General features: G+C 40.3%; 2 protein-coding genes and 3 non-coding genes across 6 annotated transcripts; all 5 read left to right on the forward strand.

Annotated features, from left to right (window-relative positions):
- The first annotated feature begins 150 nt into the window (after positions 1-150).
- On the forward strand, positions 151-4,484 carry b3gat3 (beta-1,3-glucuronyltransferase 3 (glucuronosyltransferase I)). 2 transcript variants are annotated; one of them, XM_046381510.1, is made up of 9 exons: positions 151-339; positions 772-879; positions 1,074-1,254; positions 1,345-1,528; positions 1,694-1,855; positions 2,003-2,089; positions 2,507-2,710; positions 2,878-2,970; positions 4,246-4,484. In XM_046381510.1, exons 2-9 carry the CDS (start codon positions 786-788, stop codon positions 4,327-4,329), a joined length of 1,089 nt encoding a protein of 362 aa, XP_046237466.1. In that variant the 5' UTR covers positions 151-339; positions 772-785; the 3' UTR covers positions 4,330-4,484. The 2 variants fall into 2 exon arrangements, with proteins under 2 accessions (XP_046237466.1, XP_046237467.1); XM_046381511.1 differs by having other exon boundaries at positions 152-339; positions 2,878-4,484.
- A 2,915-nt stretch (positions 4,485-7,399) lies between these two features.
- Positions 7,400-12,456, forward strand: sb:cb1058 (uncharacterized protein LOC394209 homolog). Its single transcript, XM_046381241.1, has 3 exons — positions 7,400-7,538; positions 9,134-9,884; positions 11,029-12,456. Exons 2-3 carry the CDS (start codon positions 9,219-9,221, stop codon positions 11,182-11,184), a joined length of 822 nt encoding a protein of 273 aa, XP_046237197.1. The 5' UTR covers positions 7,400-7,538; positions 9,134-9,218; the 3' UTR covers positions 11,185-12,456.
- A 3,149-nt stretch (positions 12,457-15,605) lies between these two features.
- On the forward strand, positions 15,606-15,670 carry LOC124055109. Its single transcript, XR_006842570.1, has one exon. It is a non-coding gene; the product is annotated as a small nucleolar RNA SNORD29 (small nucleolar RNA).
- Positions 15,671-15,945: 275 nt separating this feature from the next.
- LOC124055110 lies at positions 15,946-16,015 on the forward strand. Its single transcript, XR_006842571.1, has one exon. It is a non-coding gene; the product is annotated as a small nucleolar RNA SNORD30 (small nucleolar RNA).
- Positions 16,016-16,271: 256 nt separating this feature from the next.
- Positions 16,272-16,398, forward strand: LOC124055114. The gene has a single exon (XR_006842575.1). It is a non-coding gene; the product is annotated as a small nucleolar RNA SNORD22 (small nucleolar RNA).
- Positions 16,399-16,489: the final 91 nt, after the last annotated feature.

A 16,489-nucleotide genomic window follows, 5' to 3' on the forward strand; every position in this document is an offset into this window, starting at 1 on the left:
TATAATGTATTGTTTTTACAAGCAGAAGCATGAACTATTTTTAATTTGCCATTTGCGAAGTAAGAATATTACATTAACCAACAGTTTTGATTAATAGCGACTATGTGGAAATCAGCAGGAACTCTCATCATTGTCCAAGTTCTGAGGGGACTTGCTATTATGTTGCACTGCAACCGGAAGTTGTTGGTACATTGCTTCAAAAAATGTCCTAGCTATGCCGAATGAATGGATGCTGTGATGCACTGAGGTGCCTTTGCTTACATCTGTCCAAGATGACATGAAGCTTTAAGCTCATAACTCAAATATATCGAACCTATCTTCCACGATTTCCCGCCTCTGGTACGTGCACCAACAAGTTAGTCGAGCTTTTTTTCTGTTGAAAACAAATTGCCAGCGTAGCTTAGCTAACATTGTCTTTATCATCAAGTTCAGTTCATGTTCATATGAGCCGACCTGCCCTGGAATAGCCTACATAACTCCATCCTGAGCTTCAGTGTTTTACAGTCAGTCTCAGAGACTTTAGGGTTAATTTTGCTGAATGGGAATGCTAACCATTTTAGCTAACGTTAGCTGTCTAGCTGAATGTTGAGTGCCAGTTGAGAAACTGAATTTTGGCACATATTTAACAACCCATCTGAAAATGTTTAGGCCCTCAGTTACAGTCCCCATAGATATAACAGAAAAAATAACAACTGATGGAAGAATAGACTATTCTCACTGTTTTGTAACAAACATTGTTTTTCTCTGTGTCACATATTGTCATTCTTTTAGTTGTTCGGGGTACCATGGCAACGAGGATGAAGCTGAAGCTGAAGACTGTGTTTGTGCTCTACTTCATGGTCTCCCTCCTGGGCCTCATCTATGCACTGATGCAGCTTGGTAAATTGTCACCACACAGTCTTAATCCAGACTTATAAAATAAAATGTGCCCAACAATCTCAGTTCAGTCTGACAGGGATGAGAAAATGGACTAAAAGTAAATTGGTCTGACAAAAAGACAACTTTGCAATGAGTTTCAATAGAAATAAATACATGCACTACATGGATATACCACTAACTGTTACACTTTGCAGGTCAGCGCTGCGACTGCACAGAGCATGACATGACTAAAGACCGCACTATATCTCGGCTGCGCGGGGAATTACATCGGCTTCAGGAGCAGATAAGAAAGTCAGAGGCGACCAAACAACCCCAGAAACAGGCGGCCAAGCCCTCTCTGCCCACTATCTTCGTCATCACCCCGACATACGCAAGGTACGAAGAACACAGGTTCTTAACTTGGTTGCTGCTCACCACCCGCCCCCCCACTTTACACACAAAACCCACCATTCCTCTTATTTCCAGGCTCGTGCAGAAGGCTGAGCTGACTCGTTTGTCCCAGACCTTCCTCCATGTGCCTCAGCTCCACTGGATCGTGGTGGAGGACTCGCCGCACAAGACGCCACTGGTGACTGAACTTTTGCTGAAAAGTGGTCTGACCTATACACACCTACACATGCCCACTGCCAAGGACCGCAAATTGCAGGAGGTGGGCAGAGATGACCGGGATTTGTGATTTGTTTTAGAAATAAAATCCGTAGTTGTTTTTGCCTCCTTAAATTGAAATCATATGCAGATTTCAACAAATTGATTTTCAGTATTTTTCCTCATTTACCTTTAAACTTTCAGTGTGAATGCTCACTCTTCTCCTCAGGGTGACCCCAGCTGGCTGAAGCCTCGTGGAGTCGAGCAGAGGAATGAAGGTCTGCGGTGGCTCAGAGAGGACAGAAGGGCTCAGCCAGGAGGGGACAGCCAGCAGGGAGTGGTTTACTTCGCTGATGATGATAACACATACAGCCTGCAGATATTTGAAGAGGTGGGTGTGAACGTGTGTGTTTTCTTGATTCTCAGCAGTGGGCTGGTGGTGCACCAAAGTCTACAAAGTCTACAGCTGAGGACGTGTCTGTTTTAAATGTGATTCCACAATTGGAATAGTAAAACAAATGTCCTTGTTTTGTCTCAGATGAGGAGTACCCAGCGAGTGTCAGTGTGGCCCGTGGGACTGGTTGGAGGGATGAAATATGAGAGGCCTGTGGTTGAAGGAGGAAAGGTAGGTTCTTGTTATGTTCTGTGGAGATGAAGGAACAATCCAACACTGAGAAGTCTTCCAAGTGCTTCATTTAAATAAACCGTGAAATTCAATCAATTTTCCATGAATCCAGAAGGAGCTTAGTGTCTTTTATATGAAATCATAATAAAATTAAACATGGTATAAAGATTAGGCCTCAAATTATTGTATTGTGATGTGTTACCAAAAGATTCACTCAAGTCTGTAATTTTTTTTTCAAGTGTTTTCAGATGCATCTCACAAAAATGTTGTCCAGTCACATTTTCCCTCTCATATTTGTTGCTAGGCAGTACATCTGTGGGATCTGTGTCAGCAGTTCTTTTGTTGTTAAGCTCAGTTGCAGTTGTAGAAACGCTTATTTCAGAATATTGTGTTTGTGTTTTTAATGTTTCTTCTAAGGTGGTTCGCTTCCATACCGGCTGGCGCCCCAGTCGCCCCTTCCCAATGGACATGGCTGGCTTTGCTGTGTCTCTCAAACTGGTCCTGGCCAATCCAGAAGCTTGTTTTGATGGCGAGGCTCCGATGGGCTTCCTGGAAAGCAGCCTCCTTCAGGGATTGGTTACTATGGATGAGCTGGAGCCCAAAGCGGACAACTGCTCTAAAGTATGAGCGTGTGATAAAGAGAGAGTGAGGATTTGAAAGAATGAGTGGAAGATGTCTGTGTGTGTTTAATGTCCTGAGTAGAGAAGAGGCTTTGTTATGTGTTGCAGTTTAGAGTTGATGAAAGTAGCACAGTGTGCAAAAAAAAAAACATTGTGTGTGTCTTGTAGGTGCTGGTGTGGCACACACGGACAGAGAAACCGAAGATGAAGAGAGAAGAGGCTCTGCAGGCTCAGGGATTGGGTTCAGACCCTGCAGTGGAGGTCTGAAGAACACACACACACACACACACACACACACACACAAAGCGTACTCTGCTGTTTAATGCTGCACATTTAACTTTGTGTTGTAAATACTGTAAAACAGAAAAATATTACATTTAAACATTTAAATTCAACCGGTTATGTCTGTTGTTTTGTGTCAGGTAGTAGATGTACGTGTGAGTGAGTGGTGTTAAAGCTGTGCAGACTGAATGTGAGTGTACCTATCAGGGTTTTCTTTTATTGTAGTCAGTTTAGTTGTCTTTGTCCAGCAGTACAGTGGATTGGGACTGGATGAGGAGTTTTAACAGTCGCCTCATGGGGGCGTCAGATTTTAATTTTGCTAAACTGTACTATTTCATAAAACACTGTGGGCTGAAGCTAGAGGATCTTGTTACAGATGTCCAGTCTTATATCATTTGTAGAGAACATGTGTTAACTTGTGCTCAGTGGAAATCCTCCAGCGTAAATTGTTTCTGACAGCAGTTAAGATATTTAGAGCTACACCAAGTCTGGCTCCTTTCTCTGGTTGGATCAGGTCTGTAACCAGCTGCTTGACTGATTTCTGAAGGAGATACTGTTGCAGCAGAGCACTTTATTCATGCATGGCTTTTGCCTTGGTGTGATAATGTCTGTTAACGTGTATTCATCCATGAAGATATTTTTTCTACTCATCAGCAAGAGCATGATAATAATCTCTATACCACCTGTCGAATCAAAATGTCTGCACTTGCGATCAAAGCAATAGTATTGTGTACAAAGGTGCATTTTTTGACACTAAACAAAATTCAGAATATCAAAAGCTGCAAAACTCACGGTTTATTTCAAAAATATGCTAAATACCTGTTGCCGTGTATTTATTATGCTCTCATACACCTTTGTTAGAGACAGTCATAACATAACAATTCAGCTTTATTGCTTCTTTTGAGTAGTACCACAACAACAAGTAGCTCAAGCCCTTTTTTTATGTGCATATTTTTCGTGATGCTTTTTAAAAACATAAGGCTTGTGAAATCTGTTTTAGAAGCCACGAGTAAGGGAACAGCACTACCGAAGCTCTTATAACTTCAAAATGCAATAAACAAACACAAAGCGCGTCGTCCATGTTACATTTTCACACTCTGTTGATAAGAAAAAGACTTGAATTTGCCTTTAACAGGCAGGAAATCCCTGGTACTTTATTACAGTAGCAGTATTCAAGATTATATTTGAAAAAAAAAAAATGCTTCAAATATAAATTGTGCTCCTTGAGCTGTGCTTCATTATCTTCCGTGACAGCCCTCAGAAGTAGGAAGAATAAAGAGCAAGATGACATTACAGCTCAAGCAAGTGCTCCTCAGCTGCTGTTGTATGATACTGTAAAAACAGCTAGTGCCTGCTTAAGTGTAATTAGTGCCTGTAAGTCAATTCTCTACTGGTGTATAATGTATTTATTACTGTAATATTGTTCTTTATATTGTACAATGTGATAATGTCTGTTATTGGCCTTAAAAATAAAACCTAGCTAATGTAAAGCATGTTTTGTTGTTGCATTCTGGTCTTTTTGAATCTTCAGTGATTTACGATTATCTCTTCAACTGCCAACGACAGCTCTGTTGGAAAAGAAGGACCCATGGCATCCTAAGAAACGCAACAGATCTGCAAACATTCGGTCCCGACTGAGTTAGGAAATGAGGAAGAAAAAAAAATCACTGTCATCAACAGTTTGCCTGAAGCGGCAAACCAAGTTATGACATTGCAAATTTTGAAAGCAGTCACAATGACTGCCTCGGTAGTTCAAGTGTTAAGAAGGGACTCAAGAGTCCTAACAGAGTAAGACTTTTTATTGTTCACCTTCACTACAGATGAAAAGTGACAATGACAAACAGGTTGTCCCTTCCATGTCTTTAAGAGCTTTTTCTCTTTCCGCAACTCATCTTGGATTTTGATTCCAACTGCTTTAAGGAATGCGGACTTGAAGAAGCTGAATGGCTGTCACGACTGCCTGCTTCAAGTGATTCATTTGAAACGCAGCCAGCTGCACATCTGTTCCTCGAGTGTGTCAGGTGATGCTTCACTCATGTACAGTGTGAATGTAACATTACATACGTGACAAGTATCACCTGTGTCTGTCTCTTTACGTTCCCAGCAGTGGCCCAATAAGTGCCGACAGTTCTGAGGTACTCCTTTACTTTGTGTTTTACTTCTGCTGCACTACATGTCAAAAGGAAATGTGTTAGCGTAGTTACTGTTATCCGTTTGTTTGACAGCTTTAGTTACTGGTCACATTTCAAATAAGAGTTTAGCATAAAAAGTGATCACATTCAGTTAATAAAAAATAATTTCCCGAAGCTTCAACCGGTGGCTAATCTGATTGAGCTGCGCCGTCATTTCTCACATCACTTTCAGTTGCTGATGGAACTTTTCTCTTTTCTGAAAATATTTCCAATGGTTTCATTTAAATAATTCTTAGAATCCCAAAGAGGTCAAATGATCCAATATATTCACTAAAAAGAGCAGAACTTTGTTATTTCTACTTTCCCTCTCCCATTAATCCTTCAGTGACTCATCAGAACAACTTACTTCAAGTGTATTTTGATTATAATAGATTTATACTATTACCTGATTACTTGCATTGTGGTATTGGTGGTATTGTTCTCACTAACCTCTCTAATTCTGTGTTTTAGGCTTTCCCTCTGCTTGATTTTCTCAAGTTTCACCACATCAAATTCAACACTAATCTAATCAAACACAGTATCAAAATGCCAATTTGTCCCTGCTTGACGGTGACTATGGCAACCTGCTCTCTCTGCATCAGGTACCGTCATCAGTGATTAGCCACACGGGCGGAGGTTCTCTAACCTCAACACAGCTGAGGTCTTAACGGGCTTGTGTGACTGACAGCTGTTACGCCCTCACCTGCTGGGCGACTATATATGGAGTGTGAGTCCACCTCATCGCCAACGCACACTCACACAGAGCCTATAATATGAAGGTGTACTTGAACATGATTAAGAGAAGCTGAAGTCATAGAGTCAGATGCACGCCACCTTGTGATGAGTCACTCATGAGTGAACACACACACCTCTAGACCAGACTGCTTGTGACTGTAGAAAGTAGTTTAATTACTGTGACCTTTAAACTGTCATCATCTTCACCTTATGTTTTCACCCTTAATAACATTTATCACCTTTCATTTAACCTGTTTGTCTCTCTGAGTGTGTTTTCCTGATGCCGGCGTGTCCTCGCACAGCATGCATGTGTGTGCATGTACCAGAAGGTGTGTGAGTACTGTACATCCTGAAGCTGACTTAAGAAAAACAGGCATGCAGATAATTACCCAATACACACACACATACACACAGCTGAGCTGCTCCTCCTCCCTGTCCCACCCAGACACATTGTTTACCATCCAAAAGGAAAGATAACATTCAGTGACCAACCTCATTCTATTTTATCTACATACACAAATACTTTCTATGAAGATACATCAGCTTATCAGTAAAGAATAATATACTGGACACATCAGAGGAGGCAAATGCCTTTAATTTGGATGCAGCCATTTTGAACTTGGGTCACACAATGCCTCAAAGCCCAAACATATTTTTTTAATTTTGTAAATATAAATTTTGCCATTAAATTCTGGTTAATTGTTAGGAATTTCATTGATTAAAAAGTATGGCTATTTAAAGAATTTGTCAATAGATGCATCCATGCAACTTCCTATGCCATTTATGTACAGTATGATATGCTGAGTTATTCATGGGTTATTGGTGAGTCTAGCCTGACCTTTTTTATCAGTTGATTGGTTAAAAAATGAAGGTTAAAAAATAACATCTGAGTTGATATTTGATATTTTACAGTTGAAACACTGGAGTGTACAGCCATGCTAACAGCTCTGTGATGATGCGCTTAAAGCTAAATGCTGACATCAGAATGCTAACATGCTCACAATGACAATGCTAACATGCTGATATTCACCAAATCAGCAGATAGTTTGAAAACAAAAGTCTACATGTGTTAAAATACTCCAGGACTGCCTAACAGTTGTGTTGTCACAGTTCCTTGACAGTTTATTGTTTTTTAACATTAACTTGTTAACAGTTCAGGATGTTCATGGGTAATGATTGACAGATGAGAATAGGACATTTGCTTCTGTCTGTAAGATGTTTTGTGAGTTTCTGACGGTGTGTGCAGGCACGTTTCCCCCTGTAGCTCATATTTGTGTTACAGATTACAAATCAGAATTTTATCTCTAAGTCAATGTGTGCTTAAGGATGTTAAGACGAGGTGTGTGTGGTTAGGTAGAACGAGTCAGAGAGAGACAAAGAGTCCTTGAGAGTGAGAGTGCTTTGCTCTGTGTGTGTGTGTGTGTGTGTGTGTGTGTGTGTGTGTGTGTGTCTGCCCTGTTTGTTTTGGTGACGACAGAACTGCAGGTTCAGGCAGGGTGGGTGTGTGACGTTGTGTGTTAGGGGAGTATCCTGAGCTTCAAACTCTGTGTCATTCACTTAGACTCTCACAACCACAGGAGAGATATTGTTCACTGGTGCTCACACACTCACTCACACACATACACAGAGACAAGAGATCAGGTAAGACTTGAAACTCGTTCTTATCTTAAAAGTTTCTGCATTTTTCTTCTTGCTGCGCTATGACATCCTTTCAAGATTATCATGTGTCTATAAGTTACTTTATGTAAGAACAGAAGTGAGAGTGTATATGGCAGGATATTAAATTAATTTCTCTCATTCTTTTGATTTGCCTGATTTTTCTCAAATGTTTGTCTACATTCTCAACACTGTGTCATAAAATTTTAGTCTTGTCTTTTGTTTTCTGCTTTCTTATTATGTTTGCCATTTGTGTCTATATATTATGTTAACTCTCGTGCAATAACACATTTCTCTCTCTCTCTTTACTCTGAAATCTTTGATTTTGGGCTGATGTGAGATGGCTTAGCTTAGCAGCCAAAAATAATTTGTCCCTGCACAACACAAAGGCTATATGGCTAACTATTGCGTTTTTGTATTCATTTTATTTCTTTTTTAGTAATGATGTTGTCTTAATTATTACTTAGCTGTTATTATTTAAGCAAATGTTAATTTTATCCACTCACTGATACCTGGGTCCCATAGAGGTCTATGAAAAAACACATCATTTTAATTTAAGACCATTCAATGAAATGTAAATTGTAAAGCTTATATGACCAATTTAAACAGTCATCTTAAAATGCTTTCGAGTATGCTAACAAGCTATAACTAATGCAAGGCTTCCCTGGAACTTCTCACTTTACTTACTTGGTTCAGCATTTTGTGCCATAATATTTTGTCAGCTAAAACTAGAAGACCAGAGGGTAAAAACAAATTAGCTTCGGGGCAGATAAATTCATAGTCAAATGCAGAAACTGACAGCAAAGTCGAAAGTGTATTCCAGTAGAGCAGTATTTGTGCATACTTGCATCTTATGTAAGACTGGGTTGTGAAGGGTTTAAAGTGTAATTGCCCCTGAATCAAAGTACTTTGCTGTCTATGTGTTGAAGCATTTTTCACCTCTGGCAACAAGAACCCGATCAGTCACAAACGTTGGCTGCAGCAAAAGGCGTTTTACTCTTGTTGGCTGATGGACAATAACCTGCTGTGACACTCATATCCCTTAACCCTTGTTGTTTATGTAAAAATTGGCGAATTTGAACTCAGACACATTTGATATTATTGGGAATGTGCCAACAGCTAGGCTGACTTTGACAGTGAGAGATAATCAATATGAAGTCATTGATTTTGGCAGCTGTACAGCATCCAACTGGTTAAATCAGTGTCAAAGTCTGAGTGTGTGTGTGTTCATGTGTATGCATGCAAGAACACTGTGTCTTTAGATTTGACATTCAGTTATCATCACAACCCTGATAACAGTGACTGTGACCTGCCCATTAGTCGGTCACACACACACACACACACACACACACACACACACAAACAAACACAAAGAACTGCTACTATTGCATTTCTCTTCACTATTTACACCATTTTAACCTCTATCACATTTCTAAAACTTTGGCTCATATGAAATTCTCTGAGATCTACTATGAAATGATTAGGACAGTGTGTGTAAAAGAAGAATACCCAAAGACTGAAGGTGAGGGCAGAATTATGTAATAACATTAATCTCTAATCTTTAACCCCCCTTATCTTAGGTAACAAAAAAAAGGAGCTGTGAAGTCGGAAAACAGACATACAGAACACGAGAAGTGAAAGAGAGAAGAGACAGAAAGAGAAAAGATGACGATTGGCAAGAACTCCAGGAAAAGCTCCATGCGAAGCTCCATTCGGGCACCAAAGTTTCTGGACAAATCCAGTGGCTTCTACGGTCGCCTTGATGAGCCCGAGGTCGCCGGAGAAGGGGAGGAAAGGTGGAACGGGATGGAGGACAACAAGAGAGAAGGGGGAGTTGTGAGCAGCCAGAGTCCAAGTGTGATGCACGGTTCTGGGGCAGAAGAGACGGAGAAATCTGAGGCATTTGACCTCAGTGAAGGGATGATGGAGGACGACGGAGAAACACTCCTCCGGAGGAAACCCAGCCGCCTCAGCAGCAGGTGGAGAAGAAGCTCCAGGAGGAAGCAAAAGGAGGCGAGAGCTGAGAAAGACGCAGGCCTGGGTGAGAGGCCCACTCTGGGCACAGAAAGTCCAGCTGACCTACAGGATGACATCAGGGTGATGATTGAGGTAGAGATGGAGAAAGTGGAGGAAAAGAATGAGAAGGCTGGAGGTGTGAAGGAGCTCCTACCCGTTCACTTTGCGGTTCGGGAGGATGCGGACGACCAGGTCCTGATCAGAGATAAGAAGAGGGGGAGAGAAGAGGAGGGAGAGGAGGAGAGGAGAATGGAGAAGGAGCAAGAAGAAGGGATGAAGATGGTGAAGAGGAACGCGGTGAAGAATTACCGCAAGGTGAGGGAACATAGAAATAAAAAACACGAGCCCTTTGTTGTTTCTATCAAAGAAAATTTTTTATTACCTTCTGCTTCCTGTAGCTCACATTTGCATAAATTTCATATTCACATCACCTGGTTAAACTTTAAGCCCCTCAAGGTTACATAACCGAGTTCTCAGAGTTTGTGGAACCAGAGGGCCAAAGTTTTCCCTCCACATACTGCACATTGAGCTGTTAATCACCTTAGAAACTATCACCTTAATAGGCTGCCACCAGGGTCAAAGTACAGGAGCAATTGGTGCATGTCACCAACCCATTAGGTAAACTCCTCTGATAGGATTTTTCCTTTACGTCGCGTTCAATGACATGTAAAAAAAGAAGAAGCCGGAACAGAGGTTTCATTAACAGGCTAAAAGTGTGTGTAAATGCACTCCATGTGCCTTCACCTGATTCGCATGTTCCTAAAGATTTTCTGCTTCCATTGAGACACACACACATGCACAGAAGGGACATTCCTGCGCCTCCTATATCATGTCCTTTGATCAGTGGAACGAAGCAGGGCCCCGCTGACCCGCCTATTAAACCCACACCATAAAAACATTCCATTGCTGTTAGCCAATCAGCCTCCACCCTCAATAGCCTGACCTGTTAGATGGAGGACAATCGCATTGGTTTGTGTCTGCAGAACATTAAGTGTCAGGTCCAGAGTCCATAAAATAGTTGTGTCTTAAAAAATGACCATCCTGTTGCCTCCGAATTTTTTTAAAATGCCAGTTGAATATTCTTTATTGTTATGAAATAACATAACAGGCTGAGAGTGGTGGACCCCAACCAGCAGCAAGATAAATCTGAGGTGGCTGGCGGGAAAGCAGAAAGATATCTTTACAGCTTTCAAATAAAACAATCTGAGAAAGAAAAGAATTATTCTTTAGTAATATGGTAACAGTGCAGTGACACGTGCAACCTGTACTGAGGGATCACGAGTAGATACAGCTTTGATTTAAGGGGTCACGTGCCAAAAAGGTTTGAAAGCACTGGTTTAATGCAACAACACATGGCTAACATGACAGATATTACAGCCATTAATCAGATCCTGGGAATTTCCCAGAAACAACATGGATCATTATAAAAATTTGGTACAAACCTTCTTGTTCCCATCAGGCCTTGGACCGAGCCTTTCGTCGCGGCTGGGAGACCTTCATTGCCAACCTCTACAGCGTCACCATCACACCTGTGACATCATCCTCCCAGTCATCTTCTTCACCTTCTTCAAAGAAGAAAGTGCAACACAGCTCTGTTTTAGCTGAGTTTCAGTAGAGCTGGAGATCAACATGGACAATAAAATAAACCATTTCTAATATGTATATATATGTCTGTATACTGAACTGCAACGGACAATCCTGTCTGTAAGACTTTAACAATCCCATGGTGTGTTTGAGCATGCATAAGACATTAATTATTTATATAAGTTAGTCTTAATTACTCATTGTAAATTTTATTGTCTTGTCTCATGGTGTGCATTAGTTTGTACACAAACTGCAGGTATTTAATTGTACTTTATGAGATGACAGAAGCAAGCTGTTGTTTGTACATTGAAGTCTATGATACTGGCCTGAATGGAAAAGTCCAGTTTTCATGTGACTGAGTTCAGCTGCATGTGCTTCCCTTCTATGATAAATTTCAGAATTGAGCAGCTCTCTTTATAATCACATCTGGTCCACTATTAAGAGCTTGGAGCACATATTTTTGCTTCCTTTGGCACTATGAAACTACTACAGTCTTGATGTGTAACCAAAGGGAATGGAAATTTTCAACCATATAGCAATGACTGACCAGTGGACTGTGGTTATATATTAATCAGTGCCATTTATTGCTGTCTGGCAGCTAATCAGTAATCAGGAGAAACTTGTCTCTGTGATGCACATTACCACACACAGGGTGTATGTTAATATTTGTGGAGAATCTGCAGTTTTAGCCAATGTTAACCCATTTAAACAGTGTTTTTCCACCTGTGTGCGCACAGATAGTACAGCTTGCCAGTGTTTGACTTCCTCATAAGATAAAGTTCATCTCTCTCTGTGCGTTCTGGTGAAGGTTATTTAACCTGAGGGGACAGGACAGGGGAGTGCATGTCTGTGTGTATTCGAAAGACAGAAAGAGAATTTTTTTTATAGCCTGGTTATACTGTCAATCAGCAGTAAATTCAGTGATACAGTGATGCAGTACCCACTATATGTCGCATTACTTTTTTTAGTGATGTAAAACATCTGTCATTGGCACTGTCAAATAGTATTTAAGACCTAGCTGTAACTTCAGTATCAACATCTGGACACAGGAAGACATGATGTTTGTGAATGAGATTTTAAATGACTGACCATAGTTAAAATGAAAAAGGAAATGTTTACAACAGGCCTGCTGTAATTTCCTTTTATTTTAGCTTTTATATTACCTCAAGTGTACACTTGCAGACCGGACTGAATGGGGGGGAATTATTAATTTTTATAAAAAATCTTTTGTATCCTAATCAAAGCTTTTGACGTCCTGAACCATAAAAAAGAAGCACTTTAAATAAAGGCTTAATTTATTGTAGTGGTTGTGTTTCCATGTTATTTAGAGTGTCAGATAAATATTGTTTCAGTTTGTTATTATTTTAAAAAAAACTTTAAAAAAAACTAGCTAAATTAGCTAATGTTGGAGTGCTTTGTAAATTGGATAAATCAATATGAAAGTTGTTTCTGCAGAAGCAGTCCTGAATGGTCAAACTTCCACTTTAGCACTTAGTTTAAAGAACAAGTTTCTTGTGAGACCAGCATGTTTTACTTGGCCCTTCACACTGCAAGTGTTGCTGGAGCTGTGACCCTTTAAGGCCACTTCCTGTCTCTGTACAGTTTAAATCATCTTATAAACATATACATCCACTTATTATTGTTTTTATTCACTTATGTTTATTGGATAGACCTGAAGTGATAACGTGATCGTTTCTGAAAATGGGGTATGGAAGTTTTGTCATATGCACAGAACAGAAACCTCTTTAAAAACAAGGAAATGTGTGTTTCATATTCTTACGAATATTATTTTAATTATTTTCCACAGTTTCACAGTGGTAGACAGAAGAAAATGTTCATCACATTTTGTTAGGCTTATTGTGCCGTTTCAGTATCTTTGCTGCCATCTTGTGGATGTAAAAAAAATGACTTTTTTAACGGAAATGACGAAATAAAGAAGCCTTGTAGATTTACTTTAAATTTGCCATTAGCTCGAAAGCATAAAGTCTTCCCTCTACAGACGGTTGCATATGTAATTCAGTTTTCCTTGTCAAATTAATTCTTTCCTGAGCTAAATGTGGCTCATGGGAAGGTTGGAGTCGTTTTTCCGGTGACAGTTGGCAGGGTGGGAGGAGTCCTCCAGGCGGGAGATAAAACAGAGACGGACCGGTTTCTTCTTCCACTTCCTCCTGTCGTCTGTCCGAGGTGAGAGCACTTACATTGCTTGCTAGTACTCATGCAATTGTAAACCATTTTCCATTGTCTTAAGTAACATGAAAAAGATTTTGCGTTGTCAATGTATTACGAGCTCTGACTGAGGCTTATCATTGTTTCTACCTGTAGTTACAAACTTAAATGGTGTTTTAGCTAGCAGTTCATATGCAGGATTTTCGTGCAGCTCCATCGAGAGCAGACCAGAATCCTTAACCATCCGACAATACAACACATTGATTTAGTCAGATTAACTTTTTTACCATAACTAACAAGATGTCTATGAAATGTTGGATGTAGTATTTATTCGAAAACGTGGGATGAACTCTTCTAAAAATCTTCTTTGAAATGGCCGCTGCACGTTTGGTGTGGTTGCAGGCAGTGTCTCTCAATGATGATAACTTTCACAGACCTGTACTGAATGACTGTGATTGCATTTAATTATTCTGATGTGAGACACTTGGTAAAATTATGTGAACCTTACCGACTCACGCCTGGAATGTGCTGCATGGCGCGGTCACGTGTTAGCCGGCTGGAGGAAAGTAACCTGCTAGCTACAGCATTTCTGTTCTGTTTTTCCATAGATGGCGAATAAAGATCCAGAACCTGCTTGCCGCAAAGGTAATTATCTGTGCAATTTTGGTTCTATAGATTGTTAGTCTGGACGTCGTTTAGCGTCAGAAGGAGATTAAAGTTGGCTGGAATAGCGTGACTTAACGTGGAGCCACATGCTACAATGATGTCCTTTTTGAACTCTCTCACTGAAACAGACTATTGAGGAAACTTCATCTCTCAAAATGCTGAGTAGCGTGAAGCTCTTAGAAGTGTGGTGCACATCTGATGTCCTGACATCTCGTGATGGTCTTATTTCTGTTTTTATTTATTTTCAGGTGTGAGAGCAGTGCGGTGGAGCTCTTATAAGCAAGGTAACTAGAAAGTCTTTTTTTAAAAAATCTTTTTAATGCTGTTGCATGATTGCAGTAGTTCTTCTGTTGAAGATCAGGGTTTAATTGGCTGTGCAGCTGTTGAGGAGCTCGGTGCAGCAGTGATGAATCTCTGAACTCTCTCTTACCGAATCTGCCTTTGAAGAAACTACTTTACCAGATTCTGAGTAGCACATGGGCTCAAACTAAAGTGATAAATGAATGGAAAAAGGGAAACAAAATTTTGGTTATCTTGGAGTAGTTTATTTGCAAAACATTGCGTAGTGTGGGAAATATACTTAAAAATCCCCTTGTACTTTTCCTTTCAGGCGTTCAGTGCCAATCAAAGATGACGAATGAGAAAGAAGGACATAAGCAGGTAAGCTAATGCGTAAATGATCTGTTAGATTCCACATTGGGCCATAATTGATGAGTATTCAAACAGACAAGCATATGCCTGAATTTTGTGATGCCACATTATTAATCTGATCTGCCCTCAGAAATACTACAGTCTAATTCTACCTCCTCTATTTATGGCTAATCACTGATTTTCTTTGTAGATTGGTCTGCACTGTCCATTCACTAAACTCTTCAAAGAGACTAAACTGTGCACTGAGGTGAGTAAACAGTGGTGTTATTCTAAGTGTATTTGGTACTGGGGTGTACACCTGATGATTTATAATTAATGACAAGCATATGCCTGATTCAAGTGATGTCAGCCTTTTAATCTGAACACCCTGAGAATAAACTAATATAAAATGTTTTTCAGTGCATGTTTTCTTTACTAGTGTTTCTCTTCCAGGTGGCAGTTTGAGGAAGGATGCGTCATCTCAACATGTGAGTCTTTACATGAGTTGGTGCGACTGTGACAACAGTTGTCAGAAATGCCTTTCCTGCGGTGCATTCAGGTATCATTTTATGAAAGAAAATGGCTGATACTTACTGTAATCAGAAATCAGGATTGGAAAACTTTAACAACTTTCAGGGCACTTGGGGCCCATCATTTTGTAAATGTATTTATTTTTACTGTAAAGTTCCCCACAGCATAAGCCAAAGGCAGGGGGTTTCTGACTGTTTGAAAGGATGCAATGGGGTAATACCCATCAAACACCTGGACGACTAATGTCACATGGCAGTTTGTCACCAAAGCCCTGATCAAACATCCGCCTCTTAATACACCACAACAGATTATTATTGAACGCTACTGATGTGAAATTTTCTTTGACAGAACCTTTTTGAGGAGATACTCTGAAGAGGAAGTCGCTCGTGAATGTCATGGTGAGTTTTCTATCCCTGTTCTGATGTGCATCCAATGAGTAAATATCCATTCATGATGCAGTTCCAGTGATGATGATACTTAGCTCACTTTGACCCAATGTGAAACGACACGAACATCTGAGAAACTGCATTTATTTTTACAAACTTTGCTTTGTATTTGATCAAACTATCCTAAACATTATTTTTACACTTCTATGGTCTGTAGGTTCAGTTTGAACATTAAGTAGGGTGTTTTGTTTGTTTGTTTTTTTAAATGCTGCATTGTAAATGAACTGTTTTCTGTCAACAGATTGATTGCCTTGATTGCCTGCTTCAGCAACTTGATTAAGACCTTCTGCCTGAAGGTAAGATGTGATTAAATCACCACTGCAGCACTAGTAGCCCACATTCCCAGACCCACTGAAAATGATGAGATAATTTTGGAATCTCGTTCGTCTGAACTGCTGTTGAGAAATGGAATATCTGACATCGGTGAAGGTCAAGTTAACAGTATACAGCCTGTTGTGTTTTGCTTGGACCTCACGTGTGTTTTCTCTTGCAGGTACTTTGTTCTGGGCACTTTACCCGATGCTGCCGTCTTCTCTCCAGGGGCCTTTGCCCAGGTGAGTGAGTCGTTGGCGCATTCACGCAGTGCCGCGTTAATTCTCAGTGCAAACACCCACTGCTCAAAATGGTGGCAATTCAAGCAGCTGTTGAATTCCAGTTGCCTACAAATGTCACATTGTTTCCTTCATGATGACACCCGCACGTGTCTTACGCCTTGTGTCAATGCCAGAACCTGAGAAGGTGAACCCACTGGTGTTGCCTTGGCAATAAGGGGAAGACCTGTTGGGGCTACCAACAGTCTGAATGGAAACTAATTTGACACAGATGACAGTTACATTTTGTGTAAAATTTGAAGTGCTTAAGATTTAATTTCTGAAGAAGAGGGGAACAAACATGAAC

The sequence above is a fragment of the Scatophagus argus genome, chromosome 23 (assembly GCF_020382885.2).
Source record: "Scatophagus argus isolate fScaArg1 chromosome 23, fScaArg1.pri, whole genome shotgun sequence".
In the NCBI taxonomy this organism is placed as follows: domain Eukaryota; kingdom Metazoa; phylum Chordata; class Actinopteri; family Scatophagidae; genus Scatophagus; species Scatophagus argus.

Bases quoted from the DNA above. Each gene is read 5' to 3' on its own strand.
- b3gat3 (XM_046381510.1), top strand. From the start codon at position 786: ATGGCAACGAGGATGAAGCTGAAGCTGAAGACTGTGTTTGTGCTCTAC. The intron at 880-1,073 runs GTAAATTGTCAC...TACACTTTGCAG, and splicing joins CTATGCACTGATGCAGCTTG to GTCAGCGCTGCGACTGCACA. The intron at 1,255-1,344 runs GTACGAAGAACA...TCTTATTTCCAG, and splicing joins ATCACCCCGACATACGCAAG to GCTCGTGCAGAAGGCTGAGC.
- sb:cb1058 (XM_046381241.1), top strand. From the start codon at position 9,219: ATGACGATTGGCAAGAACTCCAGGAAAAGCTCCATGCGAAGCTCCATT. The intron at 9,885-11,028 runs GTGAGGGAACAT...TGTTCCCATCAG, and splicing joins CGGTGAAGAATTACCGCAAG to GCCTTGGACCGAGCCTTTCG.